The following is a 22,067-nucleotide window of genomic DNA, read 5'->3' on the forward strand; positions in this document are numbered from 1 at the left end:
GCTAGACTGTATCAAGCCTTGAAGGCCATATAAGAATTCTAGCTTTTATCCTGCAAGGTAAGATTTGCATTTAAAAATACACAAACACTAGCCAAATATGCTATAGAGAAGGATAAAAGGCTATGGCAAGACTTGTTAGCAGGCTTACTCAGACAGCCCAGGTAAAAGATTAAAGTAGTCTAAATAAGGGTATTGGCAGTGGAGATAGTTTAATACACAAATGGATATAATACTAAAGAGATATAACTGGCATGTCCTGACAGACTGGATATAGCTGAGGACGATGGTCATGTAAAACTTGTGAATGACATTTACTGAGGAAATCAAGAATAGGCTGGGTTTGTGTTTTGGCTGTATTTTTGCTTTTATGAGAAGGCTATGAGGAAAATGTTCAATTTGGTTTGGGACATAAAAGTTTAAGGTATTTCTGAACATTCAAATAGGATGGCAATATCAAACAAGGCAGATGGAGACCTAAGTCTGAAGCTCAGATGCCAGATGTGGACAGGCAATTTCAGTCTTTCATGTATAGCTGATAATTGAACAGTGAAACTCATGAAACAACACAGAACATAAGTGAAATGAAAAGATAACCTATAAGTGAACTTCAAGTATGATGAGTCATATAAAAAACCCATGGTGTTGGCAATATGGAGGCTACTTCTGAATTTATCCTGAACTGTTTCAGTTTAGTTGTGGGACTGGAAGCCAGAATAAAAAGAAGTGGGCGATGACAGCTCTTTTGAGAAATCTGGCTGTGAAGGAAGCAAGGAATTGGGAACAACAGGACAATTCTAGAAGAAAGTGAGGAGGCTGAGTGAGGGATTTGACTTCCCTCGCCACCCCCCACCCCCCGCCACTCCACATGTGAGACACCTGTGCATATTCAAAACCAAATGGGAAGAATCTACTTAAAAGGAAAACATTGATCCATAAGAAAAAGAAAGACAGTTAGTAATTTAAGCCTTCATTAGTGGAACTGGGTTAAGATACAAGTACAGGTATAAATCGAACCCGTGTCTCTCATGTCTCCTGCATTAGCAGGCAGATTCTTTACTGCTGAGCCACCAGGGAAGCCCATAATGACTTATTAGAAGATCCTAATTGAAATAAATGGGCTTCCCTGGTGGTTCAGTGGTAAAGAATCCGGCTGCCAATGCAGGAGATGTGGGTTCAATCCGTGGGTCGGGAAGACCCTCTGGAGGAGAGCGTGGCAATCCACTCCAGTATTCTTCCCTGGCAGACTACATACAGGCCATGGGGTCACAAGAGTCAGACATGATTTAGGAACCGGACAACAGTGAAAATAAATACTATACAATTAAAATATGAGACATAAATTGAATATCGAGGCTGATAAACTTCCTCTTCATAATGTGTTGTCACTTTTGTGTAAGGTTGGTCTCTTCTGTATGAGCAGGGGCTATGTTAATTTTGTTCACCATTGTAACTGCAGTATCTACTATAATGTCTGATACACATCAGCTAATATTTGTTAATATTAAGACATCTTACACTGCACCCAATTTGTATTTATAAGCCTATCACAATAGCTTTAATATTCTCCCTTAATCATAGGTAAACATTATATAAAAAGGTGCATCTGTTTTACACATTAGAGTTCGATTTAAGATTTTTGTTTTAAAATAACATTACACTGCCAAAAGTATTTGAAAAGTTAGAGACAGATCATGACTTCTTTAGATCCTTTCTAATCTGATTTTCTGTACTATAAGTAAAAGGCTCAAAAACTACAGTCATAAATATACATATCTGTAACAAGAAAGCCAGTTACAAAAACAACAAAACTATGTTTAAACAGTTCATCTAAACCTGCACTTTCCAGTGTTGTTAGAAGACTCTGACATTCCTCAGGAGCTGCTCACAGGACAGGTAAGGTGACAGTAAAGTAGTATGGTTCTAGACCCCTCTTCGCTCGGGTCAGGGAAGTTTATATTACCTGTTTGATATGTTATAATTGGATGAAAGATCTGATTTTTAAAAAGGAATTGGGGTGGGAGGGGAATCTGACAGTGAAAAACTGCTTAATCATTATGAAAAACAAAATTATTAATCTGGTCACAACTAATATTTTTAATTACATTTTTATTTTGTCTAAAACATTCTAGGGAGTATAATATATAGGAGATGTCATATTAGCAGAAATAAGGGAAAAAAGAAAACTCCATTTAGTCAACCTACTTGAAACAGTTTTTCCTACCAACATTGTCCTATCTAATGCCCCAAGAATGTTTGTTCTCTTTTGAACAATAATTAAAAGAGAATTTAATCATGGTGGGGAAACTTTTTAAAAATACCACTTTTAATCTAGGTTTTCATGTAGGCATTTATAATATGAAACATCTTTTCAAAATACATTGGACTTTGACAACCAGTATCACAAACAGCTACAGAAAAAGATGGAAATACCTAAACAGGCTCAAAAAACCTTGGATGCATCTCAAAATGTATGCTAAGTGAAAGAGATTTTTTTAAAAGCGTGTGCTGAATGATTCCACTGATATAATAAAACAACAGAATATAAAAGTTAATCCGTAATGACAGAATTCAGATTAGAGCTGCAAGACAGGATGGGGAAGGACTGTAAAGGGGCATGGAGAAACTTCTGTGAATGGTGGTTAATAGTCAGCGACCTGAAGAACTGGTGATGCTGGTTTCACAAAGGTATATATATGCCAAACTTCAAATTATATACTTTAAATATATATATTGTTTAAGCCAACTATCCAAATATATCTTAAAAATAAACATGTTAATTTTGAATGTAAAAAGAATGTATAAAACCTGCCTTATAAATTTTTAAAGATTATTTTAGAACATAGAACCACTATAAGAACATTTAAAGGTAGGAAAATGTTTATTACCTTACAACTTTTGGAGACTGGGAATTTTCAATCCCTTTAAAACAAACTTTTTTGACATGATCTCCTGATCTCTGGCCAGTAACAGATTTCTTTTCTTCTACTAAGAAATCCCGGAATGACTTGGATGAAACTGAATGTTGAGAAGATGCCCTGTAGAAAGACAACAAAGATCATGGAAAAATACTCATTTTTCTTAAAAGGCTGTTGCTGGAAGTGGTGAGGGGACAATGAAGTGAATACATACCAAAAATTTTAGCAATATAATTACAGTTTTCAATGTGATGTTGGCTTTTTGCTGTCAGTTACAGACTAATCAAAACTGTGATAAGAAAAAATAATCAATGGAGATAAACATGGGTGATAGCCCAGATATTGAAATTAGCAATGCTTTTAAAAACAGCATTATAACTATGCTTCAGATAACAACAAAAAATATGGTAAGAATAAATAAATAAGCTCAGCAGAGGAAAAGTGTCTATGAAAAAGAAGAAAACAGAAATTCAAAGACTTTAATATTCAACAACAAAATTCACTGGAGGGGTGAAACAGCAAGCCTGGAAAAGTCTAAACTTGAAGATAAATGTTTTCAATCTTTTCTTCTGATTAAAAAAGTTTTATTGATTTAAATCAGCCATGGTGACTTACGGTAATATTAAATGTAATTGGACACCCAGAAGAAAAGGAGATAGGGCAGATAAAAATATCCAAAGAATATTTGGATATTTAATATTTAATTTGGCCATCTCCAAATCTGGTGAAATCCATAATGTGACAGACTCAAGAATTTTAGCCAACCCCAAAGAAGAAAAACGTAAAAAAGAACATACTTATACACACAGTGGGCAAACTGCTAAAAACCAGAGATCAAAAAAAAAATCTTAAAAGCAGCTGCAGAAATCCAACACAGTATGAAAACACCTGGTTATTTACCAGAAATGAAAGTCAAAAGAGAGACATCTTTAATGTGATGGGGGGGGGGGGGTCCCCCACTTAATTACATTAAAAAAAGCATTAACCAAGCTAAGCCATAATGGATTCCTGACCCAAAGGACCATAAACACTGGTTGTTTTAAGCTACTGTTTAAGGCAATTGGTTACAAAGCAATAGATAATACAAGATAACAATTTCAAAGGACAATAAAGAAATATTATAAATAACTATGCAAATAAATTTGACAATTTATAAGAAATGGACATACCTTATCAAAGATAACAAAAAATAAAATAGAAAATTTGTATAGACCTGCATCTAAAAAACTGAATTAATCCCACCAGCTTTTTATTGTAGAAACTAACAAATTGATTCTAAAATTTATATGAGAATACAAAAACCTAGATTAGCCAATGCTGTCTTAAAAAAGAAATACAAAACTGGAAGAAGATAAAACAAGTTACTGTAATCAAGACAGTGTGGTATTGACATAATTATTAACAGATCAATGGAACAGATTAGAGAACTCAGTAACAGACCCCATGTGATAGTTACTTTACTTTCAATAATGGAATTGCCAAAGCAAACAAGTGGGAAAAGTGTTTTTTTATAGAAGAAAATAAAAAGACCTTTATTTCACACCATACCCCCCAAATTATTTCAAGATGAATTACAGACCTAATGTAAAAGCTAAATGTCCTAGAAGAAAATTGAATTACAGACTTAACATAAAAGCTAAATGCCCCAAAAGAAAACAGATTATCTTTGTAACTTGGTGGCAAGCAAAGGTTTCTTTGGACATAAGCAGCAATAACCATCAAATCAAGGAATGATAAATTAGACTTAACCAAATCAAAAACTTCTGCTCATTAGAAGATATCATTAAGAAAATAAAAAATATCTGTAAAACATACATCTGACAAAGAACTTTTTTTCTTTGGACAAGCCAAATCTAAGATTTATATAAATGTGGTCAAAATTAAAAATAGAAAAAAATAATTCTGAATAAAAAGAACAAAATCAGAGAAACTGCACTATCTGATTTTAATATTTATAAAAAGTTATCATCAACAAGTCAGTCTATATGGGCATAAACACGTGTATGTAAGTCACATGGAACTGAGTAGAGTCCAGAACTAGACCCACACATACATGGTCAACTGAGTTCCACCAAAACTGCCAAGTAATAAAATACAGCAAGGACGATCTTTTCAGTAAGTTCTGCTGGAACAACTAGGTATCTGCATGGGGAAATAAACAAAAACCTTGCCCTGTACCTTACCCACATACAAAGAGACACTTAATCACAAAAGCTAAACTAAGGAAACATCTACATCAAAACAAAAAATGTTTGTAACCTTAGTCAAAGACAAGGAGATACTACTACCATCTCCCTCCTTATAAAGGTTGCTATGTGGATTGAATGTTAATTTATGGTAAAATATTTAACAGTACCTGATACACAGAAATGCTATGTAAGTATGTTACTATCCACAGTTTTCACAGCATTTAACAAAATTTGCTTAAAGAAAACAAGACAATGAGAACACAAATTCTGATATGAAGAAATATAGTCAATTAACAGGCATAATATCCTTCCTTCCTAAAGTCTGATTTAGAAAAATTAATCCAGAAATGTAACTTTTTTGCTATTAATCCTGAACATCATTTTCAGAAATCCTTAAGTCAATATTATAAATAACAATATAAAAAATTTGAGTCGGATATTAATTTCATCTATTTTATTTCCTCAGAAAACAAAGTGAATACAAATGCTAACCAGTTAATTCCTCCCAAAACTAAATTCATACTTTGAAGAAACCATAAAATCCACACCAGACTAAATTCATAAACTATTTGGGGTTCCCCATAAAAGATCAGCAAAGCCTTCTAAAATCTATTATCTTATCTGAATTCAGGGATTCAGTTTAGTTGCTCAGGCATGTCCAACTCTTTGCGACCCTGTGGACTGTAGCACACCAGGCTTCCCTGTCCATCACCAACTCCCGGAGTTTACTCAAACTCATGTTTATTGAGTCAGTGATATCATCCAACCATCTCATCCTCTGTCGTCCCCTTCTCCTCCTGCCTTCAATCCTTCCCAGCATCAGGGTATTTTCAAATGAGTCAGTTCTTTGAATCAGGTGGCCAAAGTATTAGAGTTTCAGCTTCAGCATCAGTCTTTCCAATAAATATTCAAGACTGATTTCCTTTAGGATGGACTGGCTGGATCTCCTTGCAGTCCAAGGGACTCAAGAGTCTTCTCCAACACCACACTTCAAAAGCATCAATTCTTCAGCACTCAGCTTTCTTTATGAACTCTCACTCTCACATCCATACATGACCACTGGAAAAAACACAGCTCTGACTAGACAGATCTTAGTCGGCAAAGTAATGTCTCTGCTTTTTAATATGCTGTCTAGGTTGGTCATAGCTTTTTTTCCAAGGAGCAAGCATCTTTTAATTTCATGGCTGCAGTCACCATCTGCAGTGATTTTGGAGCCCAAGAAAATAAAGTCTCTGTTTCCACTGTTTCCCCATGAAGTGATGGGACCAGATGCCATGATTTTAGTTTTCTGAATGTTGAGTTTTAAGCCAGCTTTTTCACTCTCCTCTTTCACTTTCAAGAGGCTCTTCCATTCCTCTTCACTTTCTGCCATAAGGGTGGTGTCATCTGCGTATCTGAGGTTATTGACATTTCTCCCGGCAATCTTGATTACAGCTTGTGCTTCATCTAGCCTGGCATTTCGCATGATGTACTCTGCATATAAGTTAAATGAACAGGGTGACAATATACAGCCTTGACATACTCCTTTCCCAATCTGGAATCAGTCTGTTGTTCCATGTCCGGTTCTAACTGTTGCTTCTTGACCTGCATACAGATTTCTCAGGAGGTGGGGTAAGGTGGTCTGGTATTTCCATCTCTTTCAGAATTTTCCAGTTTGTCGTGATCTACACAAAGGCTTTGGCATGGTCAATAAAGCAGAAGTAGATGTTTTTCTGGAACTCTCTTGCTTTTTCAATGATCCAACGGATGTTGGCAATTTGGTATCTGGTTCCTCTGCCTTTTCTAAATCCATCTTTAACATCTGGAAGTTCATGGCTCACGTACTTTTGAAGCCTGGCTTGAAGAATTTTGACCATTACTTTGCTAGCATGTGAAATGACTGCAATTATGTGGTAGTTTGAACATTCTTTGGCATTGCCTTTCTTTGGGATTGGAATGAAAACTGAACTTTTCCAGTACTGTAGCCACTGCTGAAATTTCCAAATTTGCTGGCATATTGAGTGCAGCACTTTCACAGCATCATCTTTTAGGATTTGAAATAGCTGAACTGGAATTCCATCACCTCCACTAGCTTTGTTCATAGCGATGCTTCCTACGGCCCACTTGACTTCACATTCCAGGATGTCTGGCTCTTGGTGAGTGATCACAGCATCACGGTTATCTGGGTCATGAAGATCTTTTTTCTATAGTTCCTCTGTGTATTCTTGCCACCTCTTCTTATATCTTCTGCTTCTCTTAGGCCCATACCATTATCTGTCCTTTATTATGCCCATCTTTGCATGAAACGTTCTTATGTGAATAATTAACATATATCTGATTCTGGCCTAACCACCAAAACACTTTTATATGCATCATTTCATTTAATCTTTACAACAATAATCCTTTAAGTATTTTCATCACAACCTAAATTTAAAAGAGCACAACCAAAGCTGAGGCATTTGAATGACCCTCAAATCACCGGAGATATGCAGAACTGGGATCCAAACCCAGTTCTTAATGATCACAAAACTCATGCTTGGCCATCTAGTCTATCACCGGCTTCAATAAGAATCAAAATAATACTCCTTATAAAGTGCCAAAGATGGAAGGAAAATGATGATTCACACTTAGTTTTGTTGGTATGAGCTAATAAGCATCTATTCATAACAAAATCAGCTGAAACCTTCTATCAAATTTCTATCTGCTCAATAATTAAATAGGACTGCCTCACATAAGGTTTTCCTAAGGAAAAAAACTCACCAATAACTCAATACATGCTAAAGAAATCAATCATGTGAAAATATTACAAATAAAGTTACATTTTATTTATACACTAATGGTTAATACTTATATAATGCTTAAGGTGCTGTTCTAAATGTGTTTCATTAACTCTGTTTACTCTTCACAATACCCCTGTGAAATAGGTCCTGTTTTTAGTCTATTTATGAACAAGAAAACAGAGAAAGATTAAAAAATTGTTCTGATCTTATGGACTCTGTGGGAGAGGGAGAGGGTGGGAAGATTTGGGACAATGGCATTGAAACATGTAAAATATCATGTATGAAACGAGATGCCAGTCCAGGTTCAATGCACGATACTGGATGCTTGGGGCTAGTGCACTGGGACGACCCAGAGGGATGGTATGGGGAGGGAGGAGGGAGGAGGGTTCAGGTTGGGGAGCACATGTATACCTGTGATGGATTCATTTTGATATTTGGCAAAACTAATACAATTATGTAAAGTTTAAAAATAAAAAAAAAAAAATTGTTCTGACAGAGAAAGACTGGAAAATCAGATTAAAGACTTAATCTGAATTCACACTGCTAGGCAATAGATCCACATTTTAAAGTTCAGGCAAGGCTGACTCCTGATTACCAGGCTTAATCACTGTACTACTATGTTCACAGAAAATCATTCACCCTATGCAAAGTCCTTTAATCATAAGAAAGAGATTTTCTTTACAGATTTATCAGAAATATGACCTACCAAGGCATTCACGTTAAAGATATTTCTTCAAAAGGAACTTACCTGACTTTGACTTTATCACAAAATTTTCTTCAAAGGACATACATGGGCAGAACGTTAAAAAATTAAACACAAAGAACCACACCCCATTTCCTTACCAACTCTCTTCTCCTCCCCAAAGTACACATACCTGAAAGTTTCTACTGGCAAACAACACAACTATGCTATAAAGTACTTTGTATTATTAGTCACGGGGAACACTGCTGGCAAATATTCTGCCAAAAAAATCTGATGAATGTCTTTTGTAAGTAATTCATGTCTCTAAATACAGAAACTTCACCATCATCTGTGTAAAAACCACAAGACGTCAGATTCACCTTAGTGGTAATTTGCAAACTTCTAGATGTAATAAATAATGTACACCCTAAAAAAAATTCTTTCTTTCATAGCTATTTTATACCATCTCCTTAAGAATAAGTGTAGGTAGCCATGCTTACTTACAAGATATCTTATATTCGCATGTTTATTAATCATGCATAGTGGTCACTTATAAAATGTCTTATGCAGACTTCTTTAAATGAATTCTATTATTCTTTCCACTGATCATGCCATAATTTGAAACAGTGTCTGATGTCTGATTTCCCACAATTTTACTTTCCTAACTCAAAGGCTCTGGCTCTTTTCCATTTTAGCAGACAGAAAAACTTAAGAAGCATTTGTACCCACATAAAAAATTAATCAACATTTTTTTTCTCAACTAAAGAAGCTCTAAAAATTGTGCTTTAATGAGCAAAATTTCTAGCTAAAAAGTTAAGCAACTGAACTTAGTTTATAGGTTAGCTCAAAATGGAATTTGGAAGAAGTTACATTCATACAGCCAGGCCACAAAGATCGTGCATTCTTTCACACAAGATGGCTGGTAAAAAATGTAGTTTTATTTCTCCAAGTAAAATAAAGGATAATGAAAAGTGATCAACTCCCATATACACTTAGTGTTTTCACAACAGATTTAAAAGTCAACTGGTTAGAATTTCATTGTAATGCAAAAACCAGTTATTTTTCATATTTAACACTGTCACACCTAATTGCATGCAGCAGGAGTACTGTTACATACTGGAAGTCATCATACAGACTAGGTGACTGAATGGGTGAACAAACTAAGTAAATTCCCTACCACAACCGGTAGACTTAAAGGGCTAATTTGTGATTTGCTAATTAATTGCACATTAAGCTTATTATTAAGAAGTTGTTGTTTAGTTGCTAAGTTGTGTCTGACTCTTTTACAACCCCATGGACTGTATGTAGCCCGCCAAGCTCCTCTGTTCTTGGAATTTCCCAGGCAAGAATACTGGAGTGGGTTGCAATTTCCTCCTCCAGGGGATTTTCCCAACCCAGGGGTCAAAAACCACACCTCCTATATTGGAGGTGGATTCTTTACTGCTGAGTTACCAGGGAAGCCCGTTATTAAGATAAAAAACAATAAAAACATCCTTTAATAATTAAGAAAAATCACATTAGATGATTCATCAGGAGATGAAGATGTCCCTTTGAGAAGTAGTTGGAAAAAATCACTATAGCAATGAATATATTCCATATATACAATCTGTAAATCAAATCAAATTAAAATGCTAATTTTGTATTAATTTTCTACTTTTTTCAAAGCTGAGCAAACTTTAAATTCTACCAACTTTATTTAGACCAACATTTACAAGAGATATCCTCAGAAAAACAAAGACCAACATTTACAAGAGACATCCTCAGAAAAACAAATCTATTCCTTTTTTTTCTAATATGATTTCTAGAGAAAATAGTAAGGAAGAAAGTATCAAATAGTATACAAGTTGTTCCTAGACTTGGATGTTCCTAGACAAGCTTTTCACAATTAATAAAAGAGCCCACCAAGTAGCCAGTATAATGTATCAAAAAAAAAAAAAAACAAAAACCCACATCAAGGCACTTCACTATGAAATTTAAGAACACCAGAGATAAAAAGGGGGAAGCGGGGAAAGAAACTGGTAACATATTAAGAGTTAGGAATTGGAATGGCATTAGACTTCCCAACAGAAATAAGAAAAAGGAACTCTACGAATGATTTCCAACTCAGAATTCTGTTCCCACCTATCAGTCAAGGGTGGCGAGAATAAAAACAAATTCAAAGTTATAAGAGTTCCAAAAATGTACATCCTATATACTCTTTATCAGAAAACTACCAGTTTTGATGTGGAGTGTGCTACCTCAATCAAAGAGTAAGCCAAGAAATAAAAAAACACAGCCTCTAAGAAACTGGGGATCAAACACTGGAGGGAAGCAAAGGAAATCCCCAGAATGACAATTAAGAGAAGTCTCAAGATCATGGTATTAAGCATGCCTGAAAAAGGCCTAGTTCAGACCAGAGAACTCAAGAGTTCTAAATGAAAATGTTTCCAATAAAAAACAAAAGTCATAAGTAATCTGGGATGTTTCCCAGTAAGGCAATTATTATTATTTATTAGTTATTCCAGGGAAAAAATAAAAGCGTAAAAAAGGAACTACAATCATACAATGGTTCTGTTGTGAATCTTAACCAGTCAAAAGAGAATTTCTTTATTGGGGTTGGAATGAACTCTGGTGTTTGAAATAGGCTCTAAACAAGAGTTGGATTAAGTCTATTAGTTGGATTTCCCAACTTGAGTGATCACTGTTTTGTTCCTCTTTCTGTTCATTTACTTTTTGTTTTTTAATAAGGAAACTGGTTTATGGCATGGCTGAAATTGTATTTACTAAGCCCAAAGCTTCCTCAGGCTTCCTAGGTGGCACTAGTTGTAAAGAACCCGCCTGCCAATGCAGGAAACATAAGAGACACAGGTTTGATCCCTGGGTTGGGAAGATCCCCTGGAAAGGGAATGGCAACCCACTCCAGGATTCTTGCCTGGAGAATCCCATGGACAGAGGAGCTTGGTGGGCTTTGGTCTGTGGGGTCACAGAATCAGATATGACTGACACGACAGCAGAAAGCTTCCACATGTGCTTAGTTAACTGGCTCAAATTGCAATATGTTTAGTATCTTGAGAACTAATTTAAGAAGTTTTTTTTTTCCTGGTCTTTCCATACTTTTGTTTAGGAAAAACAGTAACTCTATTTTTTTTTTTTAACTTTACAATATTGTATTGGTTTTGCCAAATATCAAAATGAATCCACCACAGGTATACCTGTGTTCCCCATCCTGAACCCTCCTCCCTCCTCCCTCCCCATACCATCCCTCTGGGTCGTCCCAGTGCACCAGCCCCAAGCATCCAGTATCGTGCATCGAACCTGGACTGGCGACTCGTTTCATATATGATATTATACATGTTTCAATGCCATTCTCCCAAATCATCCCACCCTCTCCCTCTCCCACAGAGTCCAAAAGACTGTTCTATACATCAGTGTCTCTTTTGCTGTCTCGTGTACAGGGTTATTGTTACCATCTACTCCATAAACCTAACAGAGGCAGTGATCAAATCACTTTTGTATATTGCCTTATCAGAAACTAGAACATGCCTTGCATGTAGAAGCTACACAACAAATACCAATGAATCGAAACATTCTATTAAACCCATTCCCTCAAGTTTTACTCTTTTCTTTTTCACTTGGGTTTTCTCATGTCTTTTTTTTTCTGTGATCAAGTTTTATATTTACTAGTGGTTCTGACATGTAGTCTTCCTGATGGCAATCAAAATGAGTTGCCACTCTCTTCAAAATAATTTGCATTTTAATTGGGAAAAAATATTTCTTCTTACAAATAGGAAAAAAGTGGCATTAGAAGCAATGAAAGGATCTCCCCACGCCCCTCCCCTCCCCCCAGTCAAGGGTAATCTCTAGTACCCTCTTCTATGCTTGGGACAGCAACAGGGTTTTTTCCTGCCCTTCATATTTCCATGTATTTTTCCTCTAAAACTGGTTTCCACATATTCTATTAGTAGACTTTCCTGGTGGTATGGAGGCTGGGGATCTGCCTACCAATCCCATGGACATAGATTTGATCCCTGGTCCAGGAAGACTCCACATGCCACAGAGCAGCGGGGCCCAAGTACCACAACTACTGAGCCTGCACACCCTGGAGTCTGCAGGCCACAACCACTGAGCCCACACGCCACAACCAGAGAATGCCCGTGCATACCGAGGAGGACCAGTGCAGCCAAAAATAGACTTTTTTTTTTTAAGTCTATTATGATATTAGTTACCAAAAAAGGAGGATGCAAGGGAAGCAGGAAGTACAATCTATTTTACATATCTCAAAATTGCCATCTGAACTCTTTGGAAATGATTCCTATTAATGCTGCATTTATGGTTAAATTCTAATGGAGAAAACTATATAACATATTGTTAAGTAAACAGCCCTGCTTAAAAGTGACAATGACAAGCTACAATAACATGATACATACAGGGAATGTGCAAAGAAATTAGGGTGCTAGAAGAGATTTATCAAACTTCTCCATGATATATATTATTTTTATAAAACAATGAAAAAATAATGCTCTCAAATTACTTTAGCAATAAACATTAAAATACCAAGAAGAAATTTTATCTACACATATGAAAAAAATTTGAAAATCATGATATACTTGTCAAAACAAACAAAAAAATAAAGTATTTCCCAAGGTCTGATTCATAACATAAAAGCAAAGGGGAAACAAAATATTTGAAAAAACAGGAGGGGAAAAAAAAACCCAAAGCCAAGAACCACCTTAAAAGCTAATGTACAAAGCTTATTTTAATAAAAATTAGAGCATACCATGCATTCGCTGGCTTGGGGATTTTTGAAGGCGCACTTAAAGCTGTTTCCATGTTATTCATTCCTGAATTATTATCTTTGGTAGTCAATGCAATCATTTTTCGTTGCTTCTGAGAAAGTTTAACTCCATGAGAAATCATTTTTCTAGAAATTAAATTAAACCAATCAGTTTTACTGCTTCTGAGAAAGTTTAATTCCATAAAAACTAATTTTGCTAGAAATTTCTACTTAAGAATACAGGTAATTATATTGCTTTGTGTTTATTTGATGAAATTTTACTATTAGTAGATCAAAATGACCACAAGTTTCAACAGTGACCATATGTATATATATAAAATCAGTTTATACTACCAAGGATAAAGTAATAGCTACAATAAGCCCTTGTAATAGTGTGCATCATACTTGTATCAGAAATAGCCTATACTGATTATTTTAGAGGCCAATTTCTGGCATATAATATTGTATTCCACAAGAGCTGGACTATCAACCCAATTCAATCTTTAGCACATACTTAAGAAATAATGTTATGGAGGTTAAATTACCTATTAATAGAAAAGAGCTTAGAACTAACTTTAACATCAAATGCAGAAAAATAATAGGAAAGGTCCAGTAGGTCTTTCTAATTCTTTAGGGCAAAACTATAATACAACATGTTCTTTCCTTTTTATGATTTTGTAACCAACCCCAAATTTGTCTTTGGTGTAGTTCCACATTTTTGTCTGCTTTCTTCAATTTGCATGATGGTTCTGAGATCCATGACAGGAGGGCTGACAGGACTAAAAGACATATAAAAGTTACTTTACAACCCGCTCATTACTACCCAAATATTACTGAAACTGTAAATTATATATAAGATTATTAATGAGAGGACAGTTTAGGTCCATTTTGTCAGCTGTGGTCAACTTCATAAATGAAAGCTACTTTTATATATACATACATAAGTAATAATTAAAATGTATCTAAAGTCAAATGTTAAGTGATACATGTTTAATAAGTAAGTCTAACATTAATGATTAGAAGATGCTTCCAAGTGTTCCCACAAGTATGTTTACTTAGGCAAAAAAATTTGCAACTACTTTCTGACTATCTTTAGACCATGAACCATCATAAACCAGGACATCATAATCTTTATTCCAACTGTGCAATAGAGCATATTTCAAAATATTTACACAAATGGTCCAGATGATAGTATAACTAGTAAGGCAATTAACAGTTTTAGGCCTATAATAAACCATACTAGGTAATAAAGATGAAGAACAACCTCAATAAGCATTTTGAAAGAATACTGTATTTTAATTATATTTACTCCTTCAGTTTTAAAAACTGCACTTTCTAAATAAAAGAAAATTATGGATAGAATATATAGGCAAATTAACACTACAGTATAACATTAAATGAGTATCTTCTGACAATAACCGTGAATAACAACACATTTTATGAGACCTTAAATATCCTTTAATGTGCTAAAGAAAAGATAAAGTAAGCCTATAAAAGACAAAATGGTCTTCCTGAGTGGGTGTTTTTACTAATATACACTATTCATTAGAAAAAAAAATGGTGATATCAAGGCACTGTGTGCATGTATGTCTTTGTTACGGAGGATTTACTAGTATTCATTAATGACACTACAAAGGCAACTATATTTTGTCTGGAAAAAAAGCCTATTTTAGCTGATTAGTAATTTGTATGCAGTTAGATCATTTTCTCTATATTAGAAATTTATATTAATGTTTTTAGATGAGCTCCATTAAAAATTTTCATTTGACTAAAAATGAATGATATTTTGCTGACTAACAAGTACAGTACAGAACAAAATAAAAATCCTACCTGAAAGAGCCAGACACCCAATTGGAAGAGCTTGTAGTATCAATTCTGTTACTGGGAATGGGCTGTGGAGCAGTTATTTTAAGTACTGGTGATTTTTCCCATGGTTTTAAATCTTCCCTAAAATATGCAGGAGGTGTACCATTAACATACGATTTAATTTTCTCCTGGAGGAAAAAAAAAAATTTTTTTTAATTGAGTAATAACAGGTACCCCTAGCATAGCAGTTTACACACAGTTGGTACTCAGTAAATACTGGTTAAACTATATTAAAGAATAAAATTTTATGACAATAATCATCTAGCACTTTTAATTCACTTCTTCTATAGGTTAGTATCTTGATCAGTTTTCAAATCCTCAGTGGCTATAACCTAATTACTGGAAGCTTTGGGAATAATTTTTAGGGAAATAAATCTGCATATTAAAGCCCTATTTACATGAGCATTAAGGAAAAATGTTAATAAATATAAGTGGTTCAAATAAGATATGAAGCAGTAACTTTAAAATTAATGTCCATGATTTGAAGAAGAAAAAAAATTAAAGTTTCGTATAAATGTCACACAATTCACTCTGAATATACTTAAAGGACTCTGAATAAAATGAAAGCCAAATAATATTGTCACTTCAAAAGGGATGCTAAAACTATTGCTATTAAAAGAGGTCAAGGAAGTTACTGAAATAGTTATTTCCACTGCCAGGATAGATTCTTCTATTACTGCTAGAAAGGCACTTCAACCTTCATTTAAACCTCAACTGTCTTCCAGACCAACCTTAGTGTAATATGAATTGCCCCCAAACTTTTACTCTACATAAAAAAATTTAATAAAAATTTGTTTTGTATCAATCCTTGAGGCCTAGAAGACTCTTAATAAAGGGTACATTTTCTGAGGTCTCACAAATTTCTAGATATTCTGATATGTTTTGTGAAAGCACAGAGGTTAGAAAAAAATATCTGGTAAGTTAGAGGTTTTCATTCCCTACAGATTAACAACTATGGAATAAAATGTTAAGAGATGTCTAAAATATGGCCTCCCCAGAGTTGACCAGACTAGGAATTCAGCAGCTTGGTGTCAATTATGCTAGACTAGAAGAACTCTATTTCAGATTGCATTGTTCTTAAATATCATGGAGAAAAGATACTAAATTGTAATTGTAATTCAGCTCATTTTTAAAATCATTTTCCTTAGTTTTTAGCTGGTGTTAACTGACATTCCACAAAATAAATTTCAAGTAATCCAGCCATGAATATACAGGTGGTGCTACTGGTAAGGAATGTGCCTGCTAACGCAGGAGACACAAGAGACATGGGTTCAATTCCTGCATCAGGAAGATCTCTGGAGTAGGAAATGGCAACCCACTCCAGTATTCTTGCCTGGAAAATTCCATGAACAAAGGAGCCTGGTGGGCTACAGTCTATGGGGTTGCAAAGAGTCAGACACGACTGAGCAACTACATATACACATATATTTCAACTGCCTATACAGTATTGTTATACTTTACATCAATATTATATTTAATGTAGAAAGATTAGAAATATAACATCATAAAGAGCTCAACACTGCCATTAAAATCTTTAAGAGTAGAAACATTAGGCAAATTTGAGAAAATTAATACTACAGGTATTATGTCACTAATTTTTTATATATATATATATTTTATAAACCAGTTAGAGGAGTGTTTTAGAGTAAAACACTTGTTAAAAAGCCCAGTAAAAAAAAGCTGGGTTCTTAGTAGCTCAGCTGGTAAAGAATCCGCCAGCAATGCAGGAGACCCCGTTTCAATTCCTGGGTCAGGAAGATCTGCTGGAGAAGGGATAGGTTATCCACTCCAGTGTTCTTGGGTTTACCTGGTGGCTCAGCTGGTAAAGAATCTGCCTACAATGCGGGAGATCCGGATTCAATCCCTGGGCTGGAAGATCCTCTGGAGAAGGGAACAGTTACCCACTCCAGTATTCTGGCCTGCAGAATTCCATGGACTGTATCGTCCATGGGGTAGCAGAGTTGGACACAACTGAGCGACTTTCACTTTAGAGTAAAAACAATGAGAGACTAAACTGTCTCTAGACTAGAATTTGAAGAAAATAGTGCATTAAAAAACAAAGACAAACCTCAGACTTATCTGAATGAAATCCTGTTGTGAAGTCAGGAGACTGTAAATCTCTAGGACTACCCACTCCTGCATAGCTTCCTTCAGAGTCTGATGTCAACAGTTCTGGAAGAGACTCCACAGAATTGGTCTTACCAGACTTTAACAATCCTAAAAGGTAAAAAGTTTTTAAACATTTAAACACATATACATTAAACATACATGAATTACATTTAAAGAACCAAATAATTTAATGAAGTAAAAAAACTGAAATGGAGGTTTTAAAACAAGTTTTATTCATTTCAATTACATATTAATTATAAGGAAGATTGTTATTTGGTATCTAATTTAAGAAGTGACTCAGAATATTTTCCCCCATAAAGATAAAAAAGGAAGACAAAAATAAGTAAACTCTACTCTTTTTATAAGAAAGTGTATAATTTACTAGTGGAATGTTCTCAAAATTCAAATATAAATTAATCTAATAAATAATGTCTTCTAACTTTAAGGATCAACACAAAAATTAAGCGTTCACACAACTACCCTTGAAGAAATTAGCCTCAAACTCAAAATTTCTTCAAGAATAGGTCTTTTTTTTGGCCATTAAATTTAACCTTTCAATCATTATTTGCTTTGGCTACAGAAAGAGTACTATAGCAGGAAGAATACCAAAGGGAAATCAAGAAAAAAAATTTTACTTCTGTTACTACCTGAAATCACGTAAACGTTTTCTGACCTTGCTTCAAGTTTAAAGGAAGGGGCATAAATTAGTTCATTACTAATGTCTCTTCCAACTCTGAAATGCTATGACTCTAACACATGTGCTAACAATAACATCGTTTAAAACAAACCAAATGTCTGCTTTTTCCATAAACCTTTAGGTATTTGGAAAATCACTAGTTCCATGATTGTCTATCCATTTAAATATCTTCCCATCAATGTACCTATGCTTCCTTCTAAGGATGTGAGGTAATTCATGTAACACAGAGAATGAAAAATCACAGAATTTTAAACTTGAAAAGATCCTAAAATAGGAATCAAGATATGTAGTAAATGAGAAATACCTTTATATTAGCTATCTTTTAAAATATCTTTTATATTACCTAAAACAATTATTCTTTGCATTATTTATCAAACATATCAAATACCTCATTTGTACTTAAGTTGTTTGTATAAAGCTGACTATGAAAGAATATACTGTGGATAGAAATTGCACCAGTTTGTCTTACTGCTATAGATACACCTACAATTCCTTGAAGCCATATTGTAGTGTCATTATTTGTTTACACTTCAAAGTTTTATCTAAAGAAACTTAAAATTTAGGTAGCTTAATTTAGATCTAATCAGATGAATCTAGAATATAGGGCAGTCTATACCACCACTGGCCTCAACTTCTGAAAACAGAACAAAACGCTGTGAGGGGGTGCTACTCTAGTTTAAAAACACTAAAAAAACATTAATAAGCAAAGGCAATGTCAATCTTAGTAAGACATTAGATTTTCTTTTACATTAAAACAAAAAAGGCTATCAAAACATTTTTGGACAAGTAGGGAAAGTTGAGTGTAGACTGTAATACTGCTGCTGCTAAGTCGCTTCTGTCATGTCTGACCCTGTGCGACACCATAGACGGCAGCCCACCAGGCTCCCCCGTCCCTGGGATTCCCCAGGCAAGAACACTGGAGTGGGTTGCCATTTCCTTCTCCAATGCATGAAAGTGGAAAGTGGAAAATCAAAGTGAAGCCGCTCAGTCGTGTCCGACTCTCAACGACCCCATGGACTATAGCCTACCAGGCTCCTCCGTCCATGGAATTTTCCAAGCAAGAGTACTGGAGTGGGGTGCCATTGCCTTCTCCATCTGTAATACTAGATAGTATTATTAATTAATGTCTTCCAAAGTCTGACTCTCTCCAACCTATCTCCTATCTGCAGAGATCTGATATGGCTGAGCCAAGCTGAACTGTATGCATAAGATATGTGCAATCTTTCTACTGTCTCTAGGCTTGAAACACTGCCCTATTCTCTTACCATGTCAACCTGCCTCTTCTTCTTAACTAACCTCTCTACTCTGCAAGAGCCAGCTCAGCTATCACTTTCCTCTAACAGATGTATCCTCTAACAGATCTTCTCAGACTGCTTTGTGTGCCTCTCTTGTGCTCACAGAGCAGATATCAGAGTACTCAACCACAACACACACCATTTTCTGTGGCATCCCTGAGACAAGGATTATCTGTTTCTGTAGACCCAGCAGACAGCATGTAATAGTATTCAACACATGTTAAATGAATTAGATAAGGAATAGAGTCTTGAAAGATTAGATCAGAAAATACACCCTCAAATAGGTTCCACTCACCTGTAGATGGTGGACTCTGAATAATATCTGAAAGATTATAACCTCCAGAACTATCTGACCGTTTACGTGGCTTCTTTTTTGCTTTTGTTTTTGTCTTCTTGACCATACTTTCCCTAGGAAGGAAGCAAACATAAAAGTCATTTTTAAAAAGTTACGTTAGAGGTAAAACAGAACAATGAAATTTTGAGCAATGGAATACAGCATTTTGGTCAAACAGAAAACAGAAGAATACACACGCTCTAGAGTCCCATTTATCTACATGGCCCAGAGTTCCACTAAACTTCAATATAATCCTATCACACTGTAGCTCTAGTATTTCTGTGGAAGTCAGAAACAAGGTGGTATATATGAAAATACTTCGAGAAGTAAAATACTGTACATGTTCACATACAAACTATCTGGAACTAGAAATATTTGGTGATAATTTTTAAAGCATTTCAGGGGCTGCTTAATTCTTTGAATTAAGCATTATTAACCAGGAAAGGGAAAATAACACTATCTATGAGGATATAAGTATCTTATCTCATCCAAAAATATTAAATCTCATTATATAATTTATCCCCAGTTAACACAGGTCAGCTATGAATACTATTATTTTGTAAAGGATAATATACTTAAGTCAATGTTAATTTTATGATAACTTTTAATGTGGAAACACATCATACATCCATGTCAGATATTTATAAATATCAAGTATCCCAACAGCTACCATCAAACTCCAGAAAAGAGGTTAAAAAAAATTCCTGGAACCAAGAAGAACTTTTCAGAGAGCAACATAGTTGATTATTATACTGCTGCTGCTAAGTCACTTCAGTTGTGTCCGACTCTGTGCGACCCTATAGACGGCAGCCCACCAGGCTCCCCCATCCCTGGGATTCTCCAGCAAGCACACTGGAGTGGGTTGCCATTTCCTTCTCCAGTGCATGAAAGTGAAAAGTGAAAGTGAAGTCACTCAGTCGTGTCCAACTCCTAGTGACCCCATGGACTGCAGCACCAGGCTCCTCCATCCATGGGATTTTCCAGACAAGGGTTCTGGAGTGGGGTGCCATTGCCTTCTCCAGATTATTATATACTTACATATATATACACTCATACTTACATGTAGTAAATTACTTGAACATCCCAAAATTTTAAGAGGTCATTTACCAAGTAAAGGGAAAGTAATTCTATAATCAGCTGATAAACTAGCCTGAAACACAGACTGGAAATTCTAAACCTGACTTGTCAAACAGTCAACAGGGAGATTATGTAGAACCTGGAATATTTTATCAGAGGACTCCCAAATGCCAGGCACTATAGGTCATGTCTCTTGAACTAGTAGGGTTCTCTATACTGAGGGATCTAGAGGAATGGCTGATGAATCCCCTTGGTTCACCCTCCCCAGAAGGCAAACCTTTTCTCTTCTATCAAGATGGAGAAGAGGCACTTATTTGGTTCAGGAATAGATGAATGCTTTTTGAAAAATTCTCTAACAATGCTTTTTGAAATCCAACCATGTGCACTCATAAACTTAGTGCCTCTAATTCTTAAGCCTGTCAAGAATTCTGTTTTAGTCTTTTCTGTTCTAAGTCATTATTGCTCAACAACCACTTTCCAACTTCCAAAACATTAACATCTCCTGACTGCCATTTACTCCTTTCCTGTTCTCTCTACTCTAGCACAATATGCCTTTTTCATTTCTTTACTATGCTCTCTGTAGGGTTTGGAAAGGTACCGAAGATAACTGCACTTATTCAACCCAACATATTAAACTGGAAGGGTATATTCCTTTATGCTTAATTTTGTCATATCTGCAAATATTAATTATGCATTTATATCAAAGCTAAGAATGAACATAAATACCTATTTTCTATGTTAATTTTCACATCTTCTTTCAGTGTCAATACAAAAGTGCCAACAGTGTCCAAGATTGGGAATGGGGGAAGGAGAAAAGAAACGGAAAAAAAAAACAAAAACCCAAATCTAAAGCTTACGAGTAATTCTGTTCCATATTTACTTCTTCTTTCAAAAAGATATCTCCATCTTCTACATCCAAATAGCTAATATCTGGTCCATCTTGATATGGTGTAATGACTCTTCTCTCCATTGCTGGAATCTATAAGAAAAAAGATGTTACTTTTTTCTTATAAATTCTACAAAATGTGTAGAGGAATGACATCACCTACCTTTCTCTCGCCCCTTCAATCTACAACCAGTAAAACAACCAGAGCTCAAGAAAGGTGCTCCTGTCCAACACACTAGGACACCAGAGATTTCCACACATCTGTACATCTAAAGGTGTAGGTTGGAACACACAGAGGAAGGAGGCAGAACCACTAGGAGTGGAGTCTGTGCCTGTGATCCTGGGCCTCTAACCACGGCAGTTGAGTCCACAGCTTCAGAGACCCGAGGAGCAGCAGGCGAGGTGGCACACACATCTCTAGCCTCCTGAAAGGAGTGGTGGCGCTCACAACCACAGGCTGCTAGGTAGCAGTGGCAGTGGGTCCTGGAACCCAGCCCTCAACCCC

At 35.4% G+C, this 22,067-nt stretch overlaps 1 protein-coding gene across 2 annotated transcripts in view; it reads right to left on the minus strand.

Moving 5' to 3' along the window:
* The window catches only part of IBTK (inhibitor of Bruton tyrosine kinase), a 94,961-nt gene that overhangs the window by 9,208 nt on the left and 63,686 nt on the right, over positions 1-22,067 (minus strand). For both annotated transcript variants that reach the window (XM_061427292.1, XM_061427291.1), the window contains exons 20-26: positions 21,534-21,655; positions 19,561-19,673; positions 17,233-17,381; positions 15,129-15,292; positions 13,985-14,077; positions 13,302-13,445; positions 2,886-3,035 (exon numbers count right to left, since the gene is read on the minus strand). In XM_061427292.1, the coding sequence (XP_061283276.1) occupies positions 2,886-3,035; positions 13,302-13,445; positions 13,985-14,077; positions 15,129-15,292; positions 17,233-17,381; positions 19,561-19,673; positions 21,534-21,655 (935 nt within the window). The remainder of the gene's footprint in view (positions 1-2,885; positions 3,036-13,301; positions 13,446-13,984; positions 14,078-15,128; positions 15,293-17,232; positions 17,382-19,560; positions 19,674-21,533; positions 21,656-22,067) is intronic.

This window comes from Bos javanicus, chromosome 9, assembly GCF_032452875.1.
Source record: "Bos javanicus breed banteng chromosome 9, ARS-OSU_banteng_1.0, whole genome shotgun sequence".
NCBI classification, from domain to species: Eukaryota; Metazoa; Chordata; class Mammalia; order Artiodactyla; family Bovidae; genus Bos; species Bos javanicus.